The 18,705-nt window shown below is 38.0% G+C and overlaps 1 protein-coding gene across 1 annotated transcript; it reads left to right on the top strand.

Moving 5' to 3' along the window:
* Nucleotides 1–480: 480 nt before the first annotated feature.
* kcnk12 (potassium channel, subfamily K, member 12) lies at nucleotides 481–1,392 on the top strand. The gene has a single exon (XM_041251534.1). The coding sequence runs from the start codon at nucleotides 483–485 to the stop codon at nucleotides 1,368–1,370; it is 888 nt and encodes a 295-aa protein (XP_041107468.1). The 5' UTR covers nucleotides 481–482; the 3' UTR covers nucleotides 1,371–1,392.
* Nucleotides 1,393–18,705: the final 17,313 nt, after the last annotated feature.

Below are 18,705 nucleotides of genomic sequence, written 5' to 3'. Positions count from 1 at the left end.
ACCAGCCTATAAACTTGTCCTTGGTTTGGTCACTTTTTCTCTCTCACTCTGGAGGGCCACTTGTACAGATGAATCTGGTTTGTGTCTAGCTGATTTATTACACAATTGTTAAAGCTGCTCACCTGAATATAGGACAGTCTTATTTTTGTCTTCTACATCCTTATCGTTTTTTTAAATGATGGAGGGCTCGTCTTTTCTTGGCCGACCCTCTGGTATTTATAAACATTTCACAAGCCTGCCTCTTCATTCAAATTTTTTTAAACATTATGGGAAACTCTGTTTAGTTTCTCCCTTATAAAAGTGTACCAAAACATAGTGAAAGCATGTTAAAGCATAAGTAAGTCCTGTAAAGCCCAGTGGAAGAAAGTAAATTTGACACACCTTGCACAGTATGGTGCAATAGTATGCATCTTATTTGTAAGCCTTGCAAACATCTGTAACGAATCAATTTGTGTTTCTTTACTCCTAATCCAGGTTTTGGGATGACCACCCCAGCAACAGTTGCAGGAAAAGTGTTCCTGATCTTCTATGGGCTGCTGGGATGCGCTGGGACTATCCTGTTCTTTAACCTCTTCCTGGAGCGCATCATCACCCTCCTGGCCGTCATCATGAAGGCGTGCCATGAGAGGCACCTGAGGAGAAATGGCATTTTGCCGCCAATTATCCGAAGGGAATCTGCGTTCTCTCACGGTGACAGCCTGGCAGGCTGGAAGCCCTCAGTCTACTATGTCATGATGATCCTGGGGATTTCTGCCATCATTCTGTCATGCTGTGCATCAGCCATGTACACCCCGGTGGAAGGGTGGAACTACATGGACTCCTTGTACTACTGCTTCGTTACCTTCAGCACCATCGGGTTCGGGGATCTGGTAAGCAGCCAGAATGCTGCCTATGAGAATCAGGGATTGTATCGCTTCGGGAATTTTATATTCATCCTGCTGGGGGTCTGCTGCATCTACTCCCTTTTCAACGTCATCTCCATCGTCATCAAGCAAGTGCTGAACTGGATGATCAAGAAGCTGGATTGCCGGTGCTGCAGAATGTACCACAAGAACAGCACTTTCCTGAGCCGGAGGAATGCCATCACCCCTGGCTCCCGCCTCCGCAGAAACCACTTTTCCATGGAAACAGACGGCCAGTACGACAGCGACACCGAGGGCAGGAGGCTGTCGGGGGAGATGATCTCCATGAGGGACCTGACCGCATCTAACAAGGTGTCGCTGGCCATCATGCAGAAGCAGCTCTCGGAGACGGCCAACGGCTTCCCGCGGACTGTCTGCAGCAGCTCCAGACATAACGGCTTCTCCGGCGGGGTGGGCGCCTTGGCCATTATGAATAACCGGTTAGCCGAAACCAGTGACAGCAGGTAAAAATTTAATTAACCCTCCAGTTCAAGAAAGACTTGTGCAATATTTATTATATGCTGTACATCTTCATGAGATGGGTGAATCCATTTTTGTTACGGCATACTGCAAACATTTACAAAGAAAAGCATACAATGAGTTGAGGAAAACAGAATAGGTACTCACAGTTATAGATACAGTTATTTATATAGTAGCTCTATGCAATTGCACAGAACTATTGTTGCTTTATAAGGTAGCATGAGACAACATCCTGTTTCATTAACCGACTGCTATTAATGTCTGTTTGATGTTGCTGATTTCATACCAGAGCCACCAGCTCTTTTGACCCTAAATCTGGACATACCTTCCTCATCCAAGAATTACCCATAGCATTAACAAATTTTAGGCAAGCCGCATGGAATGTAGTATTAACCTGTGGTCAAGGCTGTATACAATGTGGGAGGAATGGGACGGGAGGAGGTGTTTCAGAGGAATATTTTCCAGCTGCTCTCTCTTTTAGTTTACCTGTAGACCACACCGATAACCTGTTTTGGTCTTTAATCTCATGTGTTTTGTTGAAAACATACTGTGCCGATTTTGCAGACCCTGATTGCCACTAATCTTGGACTACCTGTTTCAAGATAACATTAGGATGTCCAAGATTTGTGTTATTAGGGTTCTGGATGACAAATATTGCACAACTAAAATATTCATTCATGCAAATAAATAATACAATTGCTTTGCTTGGTTATGTTTAGTAACCACACTCGAAGACCTAATACAGGTGTCCAGAAAGGTCTGCAGGTAACAAATAAGAAACTGAATGGCAAGTACACATTATATTCCCATTGCATTGTATTCTAATTGCATTGCACTGGCTGGCATTTATTTTTACATGCTTGAAAGTGGTTTTCTAGACAGATTGTTTTCTATGTATGAGGCAGATAATAACACACTACCTTTTATAACAAATGACAGCCATGTCCTTTTAGTCGTAACAGTCATTTGCTAGGACAGATTTCAATCATTTCTGTGCATGTGATGTCACCGTGTCTTGCCTAAGGGTTTCTAGATGGTACTGTTGAGGCACAAACTGAGAAATGAGAAATTGGTAACACTCTTTTTGAGCTACATTAATTACAGGATTTTTCGGACCAGATCAATCGATTCGATCAGCTGAGATATCATGTTAGGAGTAAACAATGATGCTAACTTCAAATATTTACATGATACAATATCTATATTATATACTGTAAAGCCATAAATATTTGCTAGTCTTTTATTATGAGTTTTAGCATATGAAAAAAGATGTAAACATTTTTAGCATGAATATCTTAGTGCTGTACATTTAATGAAGTAATCTACTACCAGTGCAATAGATCGCCAACATTTCTGGAGAAAAATAGGTTTTGTGGATGTGATTTGCCAAATATTTTGGTTGCAAATTTTTATGGCTTTACAGTACTTTGTTTAAATATAGCTGATACAGCATAAGTAAATAACAGAAACTGTTCTTGAAGTTCATGCCTCAAGTTTTTTTCTTTCTTTTGTAGTATGTTTTGTAATTTATGTTTTGTTAAGTCACAGAATCGGTGTTCAGCGTTTTTTTTTATTCAGCCATTTTATGTTTTTGGAATGGAGGTGGAGGGCGTTCCTTTGAAAAGGGGCAGGACTGACAGTGATGTGAACCAATCAGATGACAGATTGAGACTATTGCCCGGTGGTGTAAAGATGTTAGGACAACAGTTAAATCTATTATTCTTCCTATGACGCGGTTTTAACCAGTCACAGGCCAGAATTTACACACACACTATATATATATATATATATATATATATATATATATATATATATATATATATATATATATTATATATATATAATCAAATAATAATTCCAATTTTATTATTGTTACTTGTAATAATACATTGAGAGAGTTGATACTTTTAAATACGTAAGTGTCAATATCGATACAACTCTTAAATTTGAAAAACACATCAAAGAAATATGTAGTAAAATTGGGAGAAAGCTTGGATTGTTGTATAGCCAGCAGCATTGCTTAAATTTTACATCAAGGTTTAAATTAGATAAGCAGCTTTAGTTTCCTATTCTGGATTATAATGGTGTGATTTATATGACTGCTAGTAAGGAGTCGCTGAAGAAGATTGTTACAGTGTTTAACAGGATTTGTAGATTTGTTCTTCAGAGTACTCATTTAGAACATCACTGTACCTTGTATTCCAAGATAAACTTGTTGTCACCTGACAATAGAAGGAACTTTCACTGGAATCTGATTCTTTTTAAAGGAGTGTTTAACAAACTGTCTGTTTATTTGAGTAGTCTGTTCCAGGAGTTTACCTGTGTTTACAGCTTACGAAATGTTTGCGGAACCAAATATTTTTAAATACCGATGGTAAAAAGTGCTACTGGAAGACAATATTTTGCTTTTGCTTCAGTTTCAGAATGGAATGTATTGCCGGTGGGACTTAGATCAGGGACTTCCCATCATCAATTTAAAAATGCATTGTTCCACTATCTGAAGAAGCCCTGTGTATGTGTATGAGGTTGTGTATAGTTTTAAATGTGTATTCCGTGTTTTATGTGATTTTAATTTGCTGTTGGACGCAGTTGTAAATTAGCTAATTATGGCTCATATGGCCTTTTCCCTCAAAAATTTAAATTATATATATATATATAATATATATATATATATATATATATATATATATATATATATATACATACATACATACATGACATGACACTTCATTGTCAGTGTGACTTTAAAATTGTATTTTAATAAACTGTCAATAATTGTCAATACCTTTAATAACATTTGTATAGATGTTTTATAATTGATATTTTAACTACAGAGCTTCAAAAAGCACAAAACTGAAACAGAAGGACCCTCCTTTATAAAAGTGTACCATGGCATTTTGTACTGTATGTTTATAGTTTTACCATGCTTTTCTCATGTTTATACAATGCCATGTTTATGCTTTACCATGCCTCACTATTCATTACATTGTTTACCTGTGCTTTATTACACTTTGTTTTGCTTTTAATATGGGAAACTTTTATAAGGGCCATTTTGAAGCTACCACAACAGCACATCATGAGAGAGGGATGCAATAATGTATTGCTATGAAGCTAGGACAGCAATGCGGAAACGGCTGCTTCCTGCAATTCGACTGTTTCATGCAAGTTCATACAGTTACGTTGTTTTTACTTCCAAATAAAGAGCCCTGTCTTGGATCTGGTTAACTTACTGCTGATATCTTTTGAGCACCATTCTTTGACAACTAACAAACAGATTTACCATTTCAATAAGGAGCAGTTGAAAAAATCAAATAGTAGTTTGCTTTTGTGATAAATCAGTACTTATGATGTATTGATTAGTTCCCTATGTTATGCCAATGACTTAACTGCAGTTGAGCTAGACATAGGTTTCCTTTAGGTATATATGAACATTTAGCATCTGGATGACATCCATGAACTTTAAAAGCTCTATAGCACTTAGTTGCAATAAAACCTGAATTTATTATTACCTAATGCATTACATCCTCAAGAAATATTCTTTGAAATCATAAAAAGGACATTTGTTAACTTTCTTATTTGTACAGTAAGATAAACACAGTTATTACTATGATAAATCACATGATCTATAAAATATGTTTTTTTTTATTGTTTTTATGAAAGCACAATATGAATATGACAATCTGCTGAAACTGAAAACATGAACTAGTGTAGGTCTAGATTTAAAAATAAAAAATAAAAAAAACCCAGCTATTTTGAAAAGAATCCTGAAAGTGAAAACGCTTAGCTCCTTCCTTTGCTGAGTATTTGCATGTTATAATGAGCTGTATGTTATGATGAAAGACAGTAACCATGTATCATAAATAGTGCTGTTTCTTACGTTGATTGTGAAAACTGCTTTGGGAAAGTTTATGTAAGGGCGGGCGGGTTGGAATCGACTCCTCAAATAGGTAGCTTGAATCCTATCAGATTGTACATATAAAGTAGGCAATACTATGCTATATATTTCATGCAATTAACAAACAGCATGATCTCCCAGGCCCTTTGCTCCAGTGCATTTTTCTGAACGGGCCAAGATTCTGCCTGTTATTGATAATAGTTCCTGGTTCTTGTGTTATACTTTGCTAGTCCTACTCAGGGCTTCTCTACTGGATATGGGGCCAATCAACATATAGCCCACAGGGATTAGCTACTGCTGGATTTTATTGGAAAATGTAAATGCATTACAAAATCTTTTAGGTTGAATAAATCACCTATCCGTGGCTTTCCCTGGATTGCCCCTGAAAACAACCAGTTGATACAATAGTGCTATAGTATAAAATGCTTTGATAAAATCCACATGGGAGGCTGATCAAACGGATTCCTATATCTGTTTGACTTACATGAGCACTGCTTGAAAACCACTAATGTAAAAAAATAAAAAAATAAAAATGAAATCGTTGTCCAAGTCTGTAGTTTAAATCTGCAACAGTTATAAAACATGAGTCATCCATTTGGAAGCCCCTACCCAAAGAAAAAAACCCTCTCAATAAAAAATTGCAAATTACTCAGATGTGGTCTAGGGAATATAGATTTGTTATAATCACTGTTTTACCTGTGAGAGACAAGTCCTTTTTTTATGAAGCTATCTTTATTACTAGTATTAAACAGGTCATTTCCCATGCTCATCCCAGTGGGGTTTCTTTGTCCCAAATCGAATGGAAGGAATGAGTAATTAGCAATTGAGAAAGCTCTTGAAACTCCCAACTCAATTCTCAAAATGTATTCAAAAATCAATACAAATTCAAGGTGCAGCAAATGCAGCAAAGCTAATAACTAAAAAGCTCATAAATCTTGGACACTAGTATAGAGCTTCCCATTGGGGGTAATATAAGTTATTGCTGCTGACTGACCCCTGCTGGTGACACAAGGTAATAAGATGCAAGCTCTATTAGTGTGTGTTCCGATGGATCTGACCCTTTTGCACAATGGTCGTGAAGATCAATGGGCGATTGGGGAAATTGCTGCTTAGTTTGCAGCTTCTCTGTTTAACCAGCTTGACCTAATACTTCTGAAATCTGTTCCATACCAAATTAAAGACTTCTTTCCAAGTTTTTGTGGAAGACAAACATATAAGACAACTATATTGTGCTAACAGCTGAGAAGAATATGTTGTCTTCTTTGCAGGACATGAGTACATTGCTTTATTCTGCATTATCCATACAAATTGGTCTGTACAAAAACAAAACATATCCACTACAAAACAGTTTCTAAATATTGCTCTTTGAGGCTTGTGTTGTGCTGAATATCATTGTAATGCAATATATTTCTAATAAGGTCTAGTGGGACAGATATGCTAAATCCCAATAATACAAAACTGGAACAAAACCATTCAGAATATGAATGTCATTGTTCTTGCCTGTTAAAGTTATTTCTGATTTAGAAAATCTGGACTAGATGGGTGTTCAATGCTGAATACGTGGAGATGGGCTATAGCACCCAACCTCACCATTCTCAATACACAACATAATGTTCTAAGCAGCCATTGAATTGCATCAGAGTAATTAATTTGGTTAAAGTTGGCTTTGTTCATTTTCTCCAAGATCTAAGTTAGTACCAAAGCTGGTGTAGAAATTACCATTGCAGCACATTTTCATAAAAATAAAACCAACACACACAATCCTCTAAATATCAATGACATATAAGTGTATATAGTTGTATTTCTGAAAGGCTTACCATAGAAAACAAAGTATCTGCTTGTCCCTTTAAGGCACATTGACCCTTCTGGGTACCGTGCGTAGTTTAGTTTCTACATCTGCACAGAACTCAGGTTGTTTCAAATCCAGAATTGATACCGTATTTTGCATGCAATTATGTACAGCCGTATGAGATATATTATTCAGACACCTTTATTGTATATATTTTTAAAACTAGGAATTATTACTAAATTATTATAATATTTATGACCCCCACCCACATCACGGTGGGCAATATTGTAAAGTGTAGAGCGATTATGATTTCTGTTACCTGGTCAGTACGGCTGATGGACTATGTGGAGTTCCGCACCTGTGTCTCATTCTGAAATCATTCTAAATTATGTAATGGTGATAGAGTGGTCTTCACAGCTGCGGGTCTTTAAAACTGATGCTTAATACTTTCTGGTGCCCCCACCTCTGCCTTTACTAACATCATTGAAAACAATAGTACAAAAAGAGAAGTACAAAAAAGAAACTGTGCTATAGTAGGTTATTATCTGTACTGCTGTATACTTTGTGACAAATGTTACAGGATAGGAAAACTAATTTAAATTATAATGAAAAACCTACTACAAGGCATACTACAGTAAATGTATACAGCATGCTGTGGGTACAAACAAAGTGGCATCAACTTCAAAATATACCCTGGGAAATAGCTGGAACTGTGTTTGATTTTTACAGTGTGTAGTTTTACGTTTAGTGAAATGACAGCTGGCTGCTTAGAGCACAGCAGTAGCATACATTGCCCTTGAAGTGTCTGCTGCAGGTATGATTACAGGCCCTATTGCCCTTGAAGTGTCTGCTGCAGGTATGATTACAGGCCCTATTGCCCTTGAAGTGTCTGCTGCAGGTATGATTACAGGCCCTATTGCCCTTGCTTATATCAAATTCATGGTGTTGCAGTAGGTTACTTAATGTGTTCTACACAAGAGAAAACCTGCAATATCTGAGATGACTTGAGCGTTCCCTCAACACTTCACTACTGCGATTAGTTTCCTTGTCATCAGTTATTAGGAGGGATCAGGACTTGGTAATCAAATTTCTCTCTCTCAAGACAGTGCCAAAACAGTTATATACCGTATTTATTTATTTTAACAAAAACAACTAGTTTGCACATGCGCTGGTAGACTCCATCATCATACAATGTTTGATATTCTACAGTACCACTAAGGGCATGACTCCATTAGCAAGGGAAATAAACAAAGAATAGATCCTGCATACGACTGATGAGTATAACCCCAGCCAAATAAATACATTTGAATGGGAGCTGCCTTGCAAGACTGCAGCAGCAGTGATAACTACTGAATTACTTCTTGTCGTTCTCAAACCTACAATTGGGAGATGAGAAATGTACTAGAAATGTACTGCATGTGAAAATAGGTTGAAAATGAGTTTGGCAATTACATTTCCCATTTGAATGCATTGTCATGGTGGTTTGTGAGGCACAGTTCTGTTTGTGCTGATTGACGTTTGATACTCCTTAATTAAAAACTGAAAGAAAGAAATATTTAAAAAATATCATGAAGAGCCTGTTTAATGCATCGGGGTTGTGCAGCCAAAAAAAAAAAAAAAAAAAAAGGTTGTCTACTTTTTAATTGCATGCATGGCTTGTTCCTCAACTGCCTTACATTTTCCTTATGTAGCAAATTTTAAAACAGATACATTTTAAGACTACATGTATAGCTAGTTTATCCTATACTATATATATATAAAAAAATCCTTTTTGCATTTTGCAAAATGTATCTCCATTGATTGCAATGGATTTGAATATTCTATTGACATACACTGTTCTCCACACGTCACCACTGGCTCTACAGTAAGGAGGACTGGAGAAAACCCTGTATATATCTGTTCTACTATCAGTGCTTCTGAAAGGTGATCTTTATCCCCTTATCTAAAGGTATATAGATGCACAATACAATAGATGTTGTTAACTGTAATACCCTACAGCAATAGTAAAAAAAAAATTAAAAAGCTGATCAACCTTAACACCATTAGATCATGTGAATAACAGAATTCAGATCTGTTTGTAACATTAGTACTGAATGCTATGTGTAATCTATAAGGGATATCTATAATGATAATAACACATTTATTAAAAATCACCTTTCAGCAACATTGTCCTGTCTCATATATGTTCCCTGCATCGTGCTGCACTGTTGATTGAATGTATGCAAATGGATACTGGTTGCAAGTTGCACATTTATACCAATGATTGTACTTTTATAATTATGTATAAAATATACATTTAAAATAAATTTACGCTGCCAATATTTATTCCTTGTTTCTGAATTCATCATTTCTCTATGTCTGTTATTTTTTTCGGGGGTGTTAATAATAAAATTACAAGTATCTCAAATTGCTGTGTATTTACATAGTAGTTACTTAGTAAACAACTGTGTTTGCACATCATTACAATGTTATTACATATAGTTATAATGTACTTAATGTGCACATTTTTTTGCATGACATAACCCTAACTCTAACTCTAACTAAATCTTTTCTGATACAGTTGTGTACTTGCATGTGCCACACAATACACAGTAATTACAGATACAATGTAAAGTGTCACCAAATTGTGTAACTTAACAGGAGGGCTTTTCCATTGAAAATAATACAAATTCCCATTATACAATTGAGCAAGCTGAAAAAAATGATAGAAGGGTGATGGGTTTCACTGTTATTATACAGATCTGCACAAACACAGCAATTAATGAACATCTGTGGACATGTATAGCTTGTGAATATTGAAGATAGGATGCATCACAAAGAAGTGAATCTTGTAAGCTGTCACATTTCCTCTGTAATTGCGGCTGATCTTTATCTATGCTTGTATGAGAAGAGCAGCTATTCATTCCTGCTGAACTGGCTCTGGGAGATTTGCTGCAATGCATCCACATTACACCTCAGCTGGCTTATCACAGTTAATCAGCAGCACTCAGAGCAGGAGGTCAGTGTGTGAGTATCAAAGACTAATGTTGTGTTTAAGATTCATAATGAAACAGAACATATTGATTACGAAAGCATTCATATGGGTCAAAAAGACTAAAATATGTGAGCTTCTTATCAGCACTAGCAACTTTTCTTGTGTTGTGAAGCTTTAGATTTTTTGCCAATTTGTCAAATAATATGCTACAACTTCAAAGTTTTTTCCTCTTATCTAAGTCTTCACATCAGATTTTTGCAGCCGGCTGAGAAGAGCTACTTCATTCAGCAGGCTCTCTGAAAGACAAATCATTGGTCAATGTCAGAGGGTTCTACCAGATTTGTCCTTGAAGAATCCCCCACCATTTTAGTGCAGCCTTACAGTTCCCCATGCCAGTGCAGAGGTGATTGAGCATTTTCCAATGTGGCCATTTCAAGGCTGATCCAGGTGCCAGTCGCTCAGTCGATTCAGGTAGGGGTACTTAAAGATGAAAACTAATGATTTTCTGCAAAAAGATGCAGTGTTCATGAAAGAGCAAAGGTTTTTTGCTTTTACCTGTACAGGTAAGCAGGCAAAACCTGATTTCTTTGGTGGTTAAGGGGTTCAAAATATGCAAACACCAATTAAAATCATGTTGATCAACTTTGATCCAGGCCTGAGATCTGATTGGGTATTTCTGCATTCCAGCATGCCTGGTGCAATCTCATTGGCTCTAGCGCTACCTGCTGTCAATGGGAATTGAAGGAGCACGATTAAAGACGGTGTTATATAGAGAATACACTTGGGAGTCAGACAACCCAGTAAATGCGATCTCGAGTCTTGGTGTAAGTGTCACATCCCTGGCTCAGAAAAAGAAACCATCAATGTCATTCTTATCAAATATTCTGAAAAATAATTATATAAAAAGCTTTGGGTAAGACTCACCTGGGCTGATCATGAGAAAGTGATGTAGGAAGCATATTAGCGTAGTAGATATTTCAGTGCCCAGAGAATTGCAAATATGATTCTCTACTTGTTTTCTGGAACAGTAAGCATGACAAATAATGATCTTATGCTAACAAGGCCACTAAATAAAGTCACTCCCCTAAATGATTCCTGCTGAAAACATGCCTGCAAAAGTCATGCAAGGATGTCGTTCAAATGCAAATGCGAGAACACACTGCAACCTTTGCCAAATAGAGTGTATAATATGAAATAGCGCATAGGAGAAAGGTCAACTGGGGTTTAGTTTGCATTACTGGTTAGAATTTGCAGTCCCAATACTTTCGGAGGGCACTGTACATAGCTAATAACTTAAGAGTACATAAAAGCAAATTCAATTACAGGGCTTAATTACATGCCTCCGACACAAAGAACTTAATGATTACATCTGAAAGTGGGGAACCAGTACAGCACTGTATAAATCGATCACTCAAGTGATTTTGGTGTGGAGTCATGCTGAAATCCATTGCTAATTAGTCCCACAAGACTGACAAGAAAATGATCAGATTCAGCTCTCAATCTGCAATCTGTCAAGAGGTAGAAGGAACTCATTAAAGTTACTTTCCTGCCAAACTGAAAACAAGAAAATGAGAAACACCATACATATCAAACTTGGATAGCCCACTTTAGTAATATTCTAGAATATTGTACTTTTCTTGGGGTGGGGGGAGGATTTGCAATGTAACAAATGAATGCACCAAAGGTGGAGACAGTGAACCACTTCTGATACTGCTAGTCAATAATATATGAATAGACAGGAAACTCATACAGGAACATTCATATTGCCTAAGGCAGGTGTTGGGTGAGCCTGACACCCATCAATCACATTACTTTGCACAAGTGATTTTTACAGCCAATTAAAGTTATCAATTAAATTAGACAATCACTAATTTGCCTATTTAAGGAGGCAGTGTGGGCCAGTGTTTAAAGTCTAGGGTTTGTAACCAGAAGGCCACCGGTTCAAATCCGACCTCTGCCACTGACTGACTCATTGTGTGACCCTGAGTAAGTCACTTAACCTCCTTGTGCTCCATCCTGCAGATGAGATGTTAAATCAGTATCCTATTGTAAATGACTCTGCGTATAATGCACAGTTCGCAGCCTACCTCTGTAAAGTGCTTTGTGATGGTGATCCACTATGAAAGGCACTATATAAAACAAAGATATTATAATATTATTATTATTTGACACTTTCCCAAAATGTTCAGTTCCAGTGGTTTGATTTCATAGGCACAACAAATCAAAACTACAGAAGCAATGGGGTGCTCTAATGAATGTGCAATCAGCTGTATATTGATACACTGAAGTGTTTTGTAGTTCTGACGTTCTAAAACAGAACTTTGATGCTTATTAAGAGAGAACCGAAAGCAAACACAGGCATCGAATGATGGAACTATCAGCAAACAGACATTGAATGCTGGAACTACCAGCAAACAGACACTGAACGATGGCACTACCAGCAAACAGACACCGAACAATGGAACTACCAGCAAACAGACTCTGAACGATGGAACTACCAGCAAACAGACAATGTCTGATAGAAACACTCCTTGTATTCGACATTGTATTGTACCCCTGTGAAGACTGTCGCTGAGTGTTTAAAGAGAGTTCTTATAGTTGTACAGAAAGTGTGACTCATCACTATCAGTAACTGTCTGATATAAAAGACTTTTAAAGGCCTTCAGGATTTGCGGTTACTTTTTAAAACCTTCCTGGACTCCTAAAAACAGGATGGTCTTTTTATGAACATTTTTTTTTTTTTTTATCTAAAGTGATTTCTTTTTTTTATTTGTAATAAATGGCAAATAGAACAGTGATAAAGATGATCCAGTACCCTCACCACTGGAGGTCTGTTTGTTTTCAGTCTGAAGAGAAAAATCAATCTCAATCTACAGCTTTATTGTAAATTGAACCAGTTCTGATACTGCTAGTCAATAATATATGAATAGACAGCAACCTCATACAGGAACATTCATATTGCCTAAGGCAGGTGTTGGGTGAGCCTGACGCCCGTCAATCACATTACTTTGCACAGGCATGACATGAGCTTGACATTTTATTGATAATCAGCTTCAGTAAAATCGCCAGGAATCCAGGAGTTTATGAGTGCTTGTTAGCTAGAAAGCAACACCACAATCTGATTCACTCAAGAGCCCGGTCGCAGCGGATTCAGCACATTCAAAATAATGCACCCTATTCACAGGGAGGATTTATTTATAACTATAAGTCTGTTTTAGACTGTTGTCTAAAGACACTTTTCAGAACTGGAAATATATTTTATTAAAAAGCACTGGCTTTGTGTTTATTAGCAGCCATGAAGAAAAAGTGGCTTACTTAAACTCATCCCTCAGAAGAACGGGTGAAATATCCTTCGTACTTCCTACTGGTTGCAACACATTAGACCATATTTATCAATTCTGGAAATGTTGTTTGATTAAACTGGTAATGCTGCAACATGTAACAAACATGTCAGACACACTTTTCAGTGATTTTCTATTTTCCTTTTTTCTCACAAAGGAAATGGTGAAATTGCACATCAGGGTACAGACTTTACAGTTTGTCATACTTAGAGGAATGTCAACTGATGTACCATTAAATAAAAAAAAACACTGGTTGTGTAATACATCTTTCTGATGTGAAACAAATTGCCTTGTCAATGCAAATTCACATTTTTCTGTATCCTACTTAAAAAAAACCTCTAACAACAAAAGGAAAAGAGGTGTGTGACAGAGACAGAGTGATTCGTGATGATACACCTCTCTCCTGACCTGTGAGGGCGCTGTGTAAAGGGAACAGAGTGCCCTGCACCGGATGGCCAGACAATTCATTCCCAGGGTTAGAAGAAAGTCAGTCATCTAGAAAGGGGGGGCGGAGCTATGATACACTAAATCATCAACCCGGAATGGAAACAATGTGATAGCCGTGGATTGGAGGAGATGTTGCACTAATTAACCAAGGGGTCATGGTTGATGGTAGAAAAGGGGGCGTAGCGAGATGATCTGTTCCTTGTTATCGCCTAAGCTGAACCAGAAGGAAAGACGTGTGTTATTATCGTGAGTGTTTTGTTTGTTTTGTCGTTATTAAATATACTGTTTGTTGTTGTTTAGATGGCTAACACAAGCACTTGTGTTTGTGCTTTGTGTTATGTGTGGATGTTTAACCCTTTGCAGTCCTATGTCGGACTAGATCCGACATTACAATTTTCCCTTTCCCATCCAATGTCGGATCCTGTCTGACATCATCAAAAAGATGTAAAGCACAGGTCTCTAGCGGTTTTTTCTCCGGAAAAAGCTGAGAAAACCTTTCAATGGCCGAGTGAGACCGATAGGAGCCGAATGAAACAGAAAAAAAGTGTATCTCATAGCCCCATGCATTATAGACATAACATGAACATAACAATGGAGAGAGCTGCTTCTGCAGCCAGCGCTCAAAGAATATCATGGACATTTGCAGAGCTTTTTGGAGATGTTATAGTAATAAAATAATGACTTGGAATGCATTATTGAGGGGTTGGGTGATAAAACGAGTGATCAGGAGAGGATTTATCAGTATGCACGTCTATAAAGAGGTATGTGAAAAATACAATGAACAAGGGGTAGGGCTTGGCTGTAGATACAGTACTGAGTGTCCTTTTGCAATTCAATGTCTTGTAAACCTGTTTTACTGGAAAAAATATATATTTTAAACAGCGTGTGTAAAATAAACAGCGTGGGTGAAAATAAATTGGACCTGACACGCCTGACAAGCGCTGAATAAATGGACTGTAAAGGGTTAAGATTGGGACTATTATTTTGGGACCATCCCGTGGATTAAAACAGAGCAACACATGCCACTGTAGTGCCTGTTGTCATTGTTATTTACTCTACCTGGGTCATCAGACCAATTGGATTACAAAATAAAATATCATTGCCCCTGGATTAATGTTGTCTGTCTGTTCATTGCTCAGTGCTGCATTCCTGCACCTGCACACTGTTAACCACTTTGCCACAAGGTGTCAAAATGCTGAGCACATCTCATGGCATTAAAGGGTTACTATGATAATGTGGGAAGATTTTAATTAGTGTGAAAAAAAAGCAAAGAAAGAGTATGACTTCACTGGATGTGCTGTGTATTATTAAGAGGTCTATTTCCAGCAATGCAAAGCCTGCCTTACATAACTGCTGAGCAACGACATGATGCTCCCAGGATATCTGGCACCCACATCAAATGACACACTGTGTGTGTGGCCCTTACTTGAACTCTAATAAAGAACTCCTGGTGGGAGTCTGGCTTTACAATTAGAGCCACTTGCTTGTTCTCTGAAGTTGTCCCTGTAGGAAGCATTATGCTGTAGCTATTTTTGGTTTAGGTGATGCACAGAAAAGTATTTTTAGATGTTGGGTGATGAACTGTGCTGATGGATCTAATCGTATTTGTTTCCCTCCGCTGGCATTGTTATTAGGATGCATTGCCTTTTCATTGAAACTCACCAACAGACCTGACAGTAGGACCAGGTCTAAGATGGGGTGAGGAAAAATCTTCAGTATGTCAGTTTAAACAGGAAACAAACAAAAAAAAAACTGATCTACATAGTATTTTCCTAACAATTTATGAGAACACCTCAAGATTTGTCATTTATATCCTTTATATACCTACCTGCATGAAAACCTTGAGGTGTGAGAATTTCAATTTTCAGTCAGTAAATCAGTGATATAGAAACAAAGAGCACTTGTGTGAAAATGTTAGACCACTTTATGCTTTAATTAGACATCTTAAACAACTAAAGATTCTCATGAACATATCATTTCTGGCTATGTGTTCCTTAAGATGACAACAAATTTACTTACTTTCCGTCATTAAACGGAATTTAAGGAGGCAGTGTGGTCCAGTGGTTAAAGTCCAGGGCTTGTAATCAGGTCACCGGTTCAAATCCCACCTCTGCCATTGACTGATTCACTGTGTGACCCTGAGCAAGTCATTTACCCTCCTTGTGCTCCATCCTGCAGATGAGATGTTAAATCAATATCCTATTGTAAGTGACTCTGCTTATAATGCACAGTTTACAGCCTACCTCTGTAAAGTGCTTTGTGATGGTGATCCACTATGAAAGGCACTATATAAAAACAAAGATATTATTATTATTTGACACTTTCCCAAAATGTTCAGTTCCAGTGGTTTGATTTAATAGGCACAACAAATCAAAACTACAGAAGCAATGGGGTGCTCTAATGAATGTGCACACGGCTGTATATTGATACACTGAAGCAATGGGGTGCTCTAATGAATGCGCACACAGCTGTATATTGATACACTGAAGCAATGGGGTGCTCTAATGAATGCGCACACGGCTGTTTATTGTTACACTGAAGCAATGGGGTGCTCTAATGAATGCGCACAAGGCTGTATATTGATACACTGAAGTGTTTTGTAGTTCTGACGTTCTAAAATAGAACTTTGATGCTTATTAAGAGAGAACCGAAAGCAAACATAGGCATGGAATGATGGAACTACCAGCAAACAGACTCCAAACAATGGAACTACCAGCAAACAGACACTGAACGATGGAACTACCAGCAAACAGACACTGAACAATGGGACTATCAGCAAACAGACACTGAACGATGGAACTACCAGCAAACAGACACTGAACGATGGAACTACCAGCAAACAGACTCTGAACAATGGGACTATCAGCAAACAGACACTGAACAATGGGACTATCAGCAAACAAACACTGAACAATGGGACTATCAGCAAACAGACACTGAATGATGGGACTATCAGCAAACAGACACTGAACAATGGGACTATCAGCAAACAGACACTGAACAATGGGACTATCAGCAAACAGACACTGAACAATGGGACTATCAGCAAACAGACACTGAACAATGGGACTATCAGCAAACAGACACTGAACAATGGGACTATCAGCAAACAGACACTGAACGATGGGACTATCAGCAAACAGACACTGAACGATGGGACTATCAGCAAACAGACACTGAATGATGGGACTATCAGCAAACAGACACTGAATGATGGGACTATCAGCAAACAGACTCTGAATGATGGAACTACCAGCAAACAGACACTGTCTGATAGAAACACTCCTTGTATTCGACACTGTATTGTACCCCTGTGAAGACTGTCGCTGAGTGTTTAGAGGGAATTCTTATAGAAAGTGCGACTCATCGCTATCAGTGACTGTCTGATATAAAAGATTTTTAAAGGCCTTCAGGATTTGCAGTTACTTTTTAAAACCTTCCTGGCCTCCTAAAAACAGGATGATCTTTTTCCAAACTTTTTTTTTTTTTTTAATCTAAAGTAATTTATTGTTTTATTTGTAATAAATGGCAAATAGAACAGTAATAAAGATGATCCAGTACCCTCACCACTGGAGGTGTGTTTGTTTTCAGTCTGAAGAGAAAAATCAATCTCAATCTACAGCTTTATTGTAAATTTAAGCATTACCGGTGAGACGTATTCAACCTATTTATTTTTTAAATTCTTATCATCTTCCCTGTTTACTTGAAATAGCTTTTAGTTCTGGTTCAGAATTATAGTACAGATTCAGGAATCACCAGTCTAGTCTTGAATGTAAACACAGCTACCACCCCGGCTACAGCATTTTCATCCTCTTACACTCAGGTAGCAGAAGGTGGGCATATCAATCAAATCTCACTCTACTAGCACAGCAATAGATATTGTTTTTATTTAACTACAAGTGAACCCAAAATGAAGTTGTTTCCAATTTAACACAAGTACCATAGAGCATATTTGCCTACTGCCACATTCTAGATTCTGTCTCTTTAATTGAGAGGCTCTGGGTTAGCTATTTCCATCACAACATTATGCAGAAATACATCTTCATCTGCTATAAAAGAGGAGCTCAGCTGTGTAGAGAAAACTGCTACCGGCCTGTCAACAGAATGACTGATACTGTGGAAGAGTATTTTCACCACAGGATACCCAGGTGAACTCTAAGCGAATGACCTGCTTTGCTCTTACTCACACTTTCACTTTGGTGTGGATCAACACAGATGACCTTATTCCCAGCGACAGCGAGTGGGAGAAGTACAGGCGTGGAAAAGTACAGAGCAGTTTCGAAGCAGAAAGGAGAAATTGCATCTTGAATTGCTTTAATCAGAAAACAGAGGACATTGGGGAAACACAGCAGCAGCTCAAAGTCAAACAGCCGCGTGTGTTTTTCTGATAACAAACAAGCTGAAACTCGGAGCAGCTGATTCAAATTCAGCGCCGTTTTGAGACACGGGCGAGGGGAGGAGCCGACAGCACAGCAGAACAACGCAGTTAAACGAGGCAGTCTTCCCAGCGACAGCGAGTGGAAGCGACAGCGAGTGGGAGAAGTACAGGCGTGGAAAAGTACAGAGCAGTTACGAAGCAGTTGGAAGCAGGTTGACAGCTGCAGAAGAAACTAAACTTCAAAAAAAAAACCATAACATGGTCTTCAAGCCTGTAATCTGTGACACCTGCTTGATGTGGGAAATCCGAGAAAACCCAGCGGAGCTAAACTAAGTGTGCCTAAAGTGCCGCGCGATCCAGGATTTGCATAAACTAGTAAGTATGCTAGAAATGGAGCTGGAAGAAGTGAGACAGCAACAGGATCTTGAGGAACTGGCACACCCACAATTCATGGAAGTCTGCATCACCCCTAACAGACTGAAAGCCACCAGGGAGATAG

Source organism: Polyodon spathula, chromosome 6, assembly GCF_017654505.1.
Source record: "Polyodon spathula isolate WHYD16114869_AA chromosome 6, ASM1765450v1, whole genome shotgun sequence".
In the NCBI taxonomy this organism is placed as follows: Eukaryota; Metazoa; Chordata; class Actinopteri; order Acipenseriformes; family Polyodontidae; genus Polyodon; species Polyodon spathula.
Note: the sequence above shows the minus strand (reverse complement) of the source record. Positions and strands in the feature narration are given on the sequence as shown.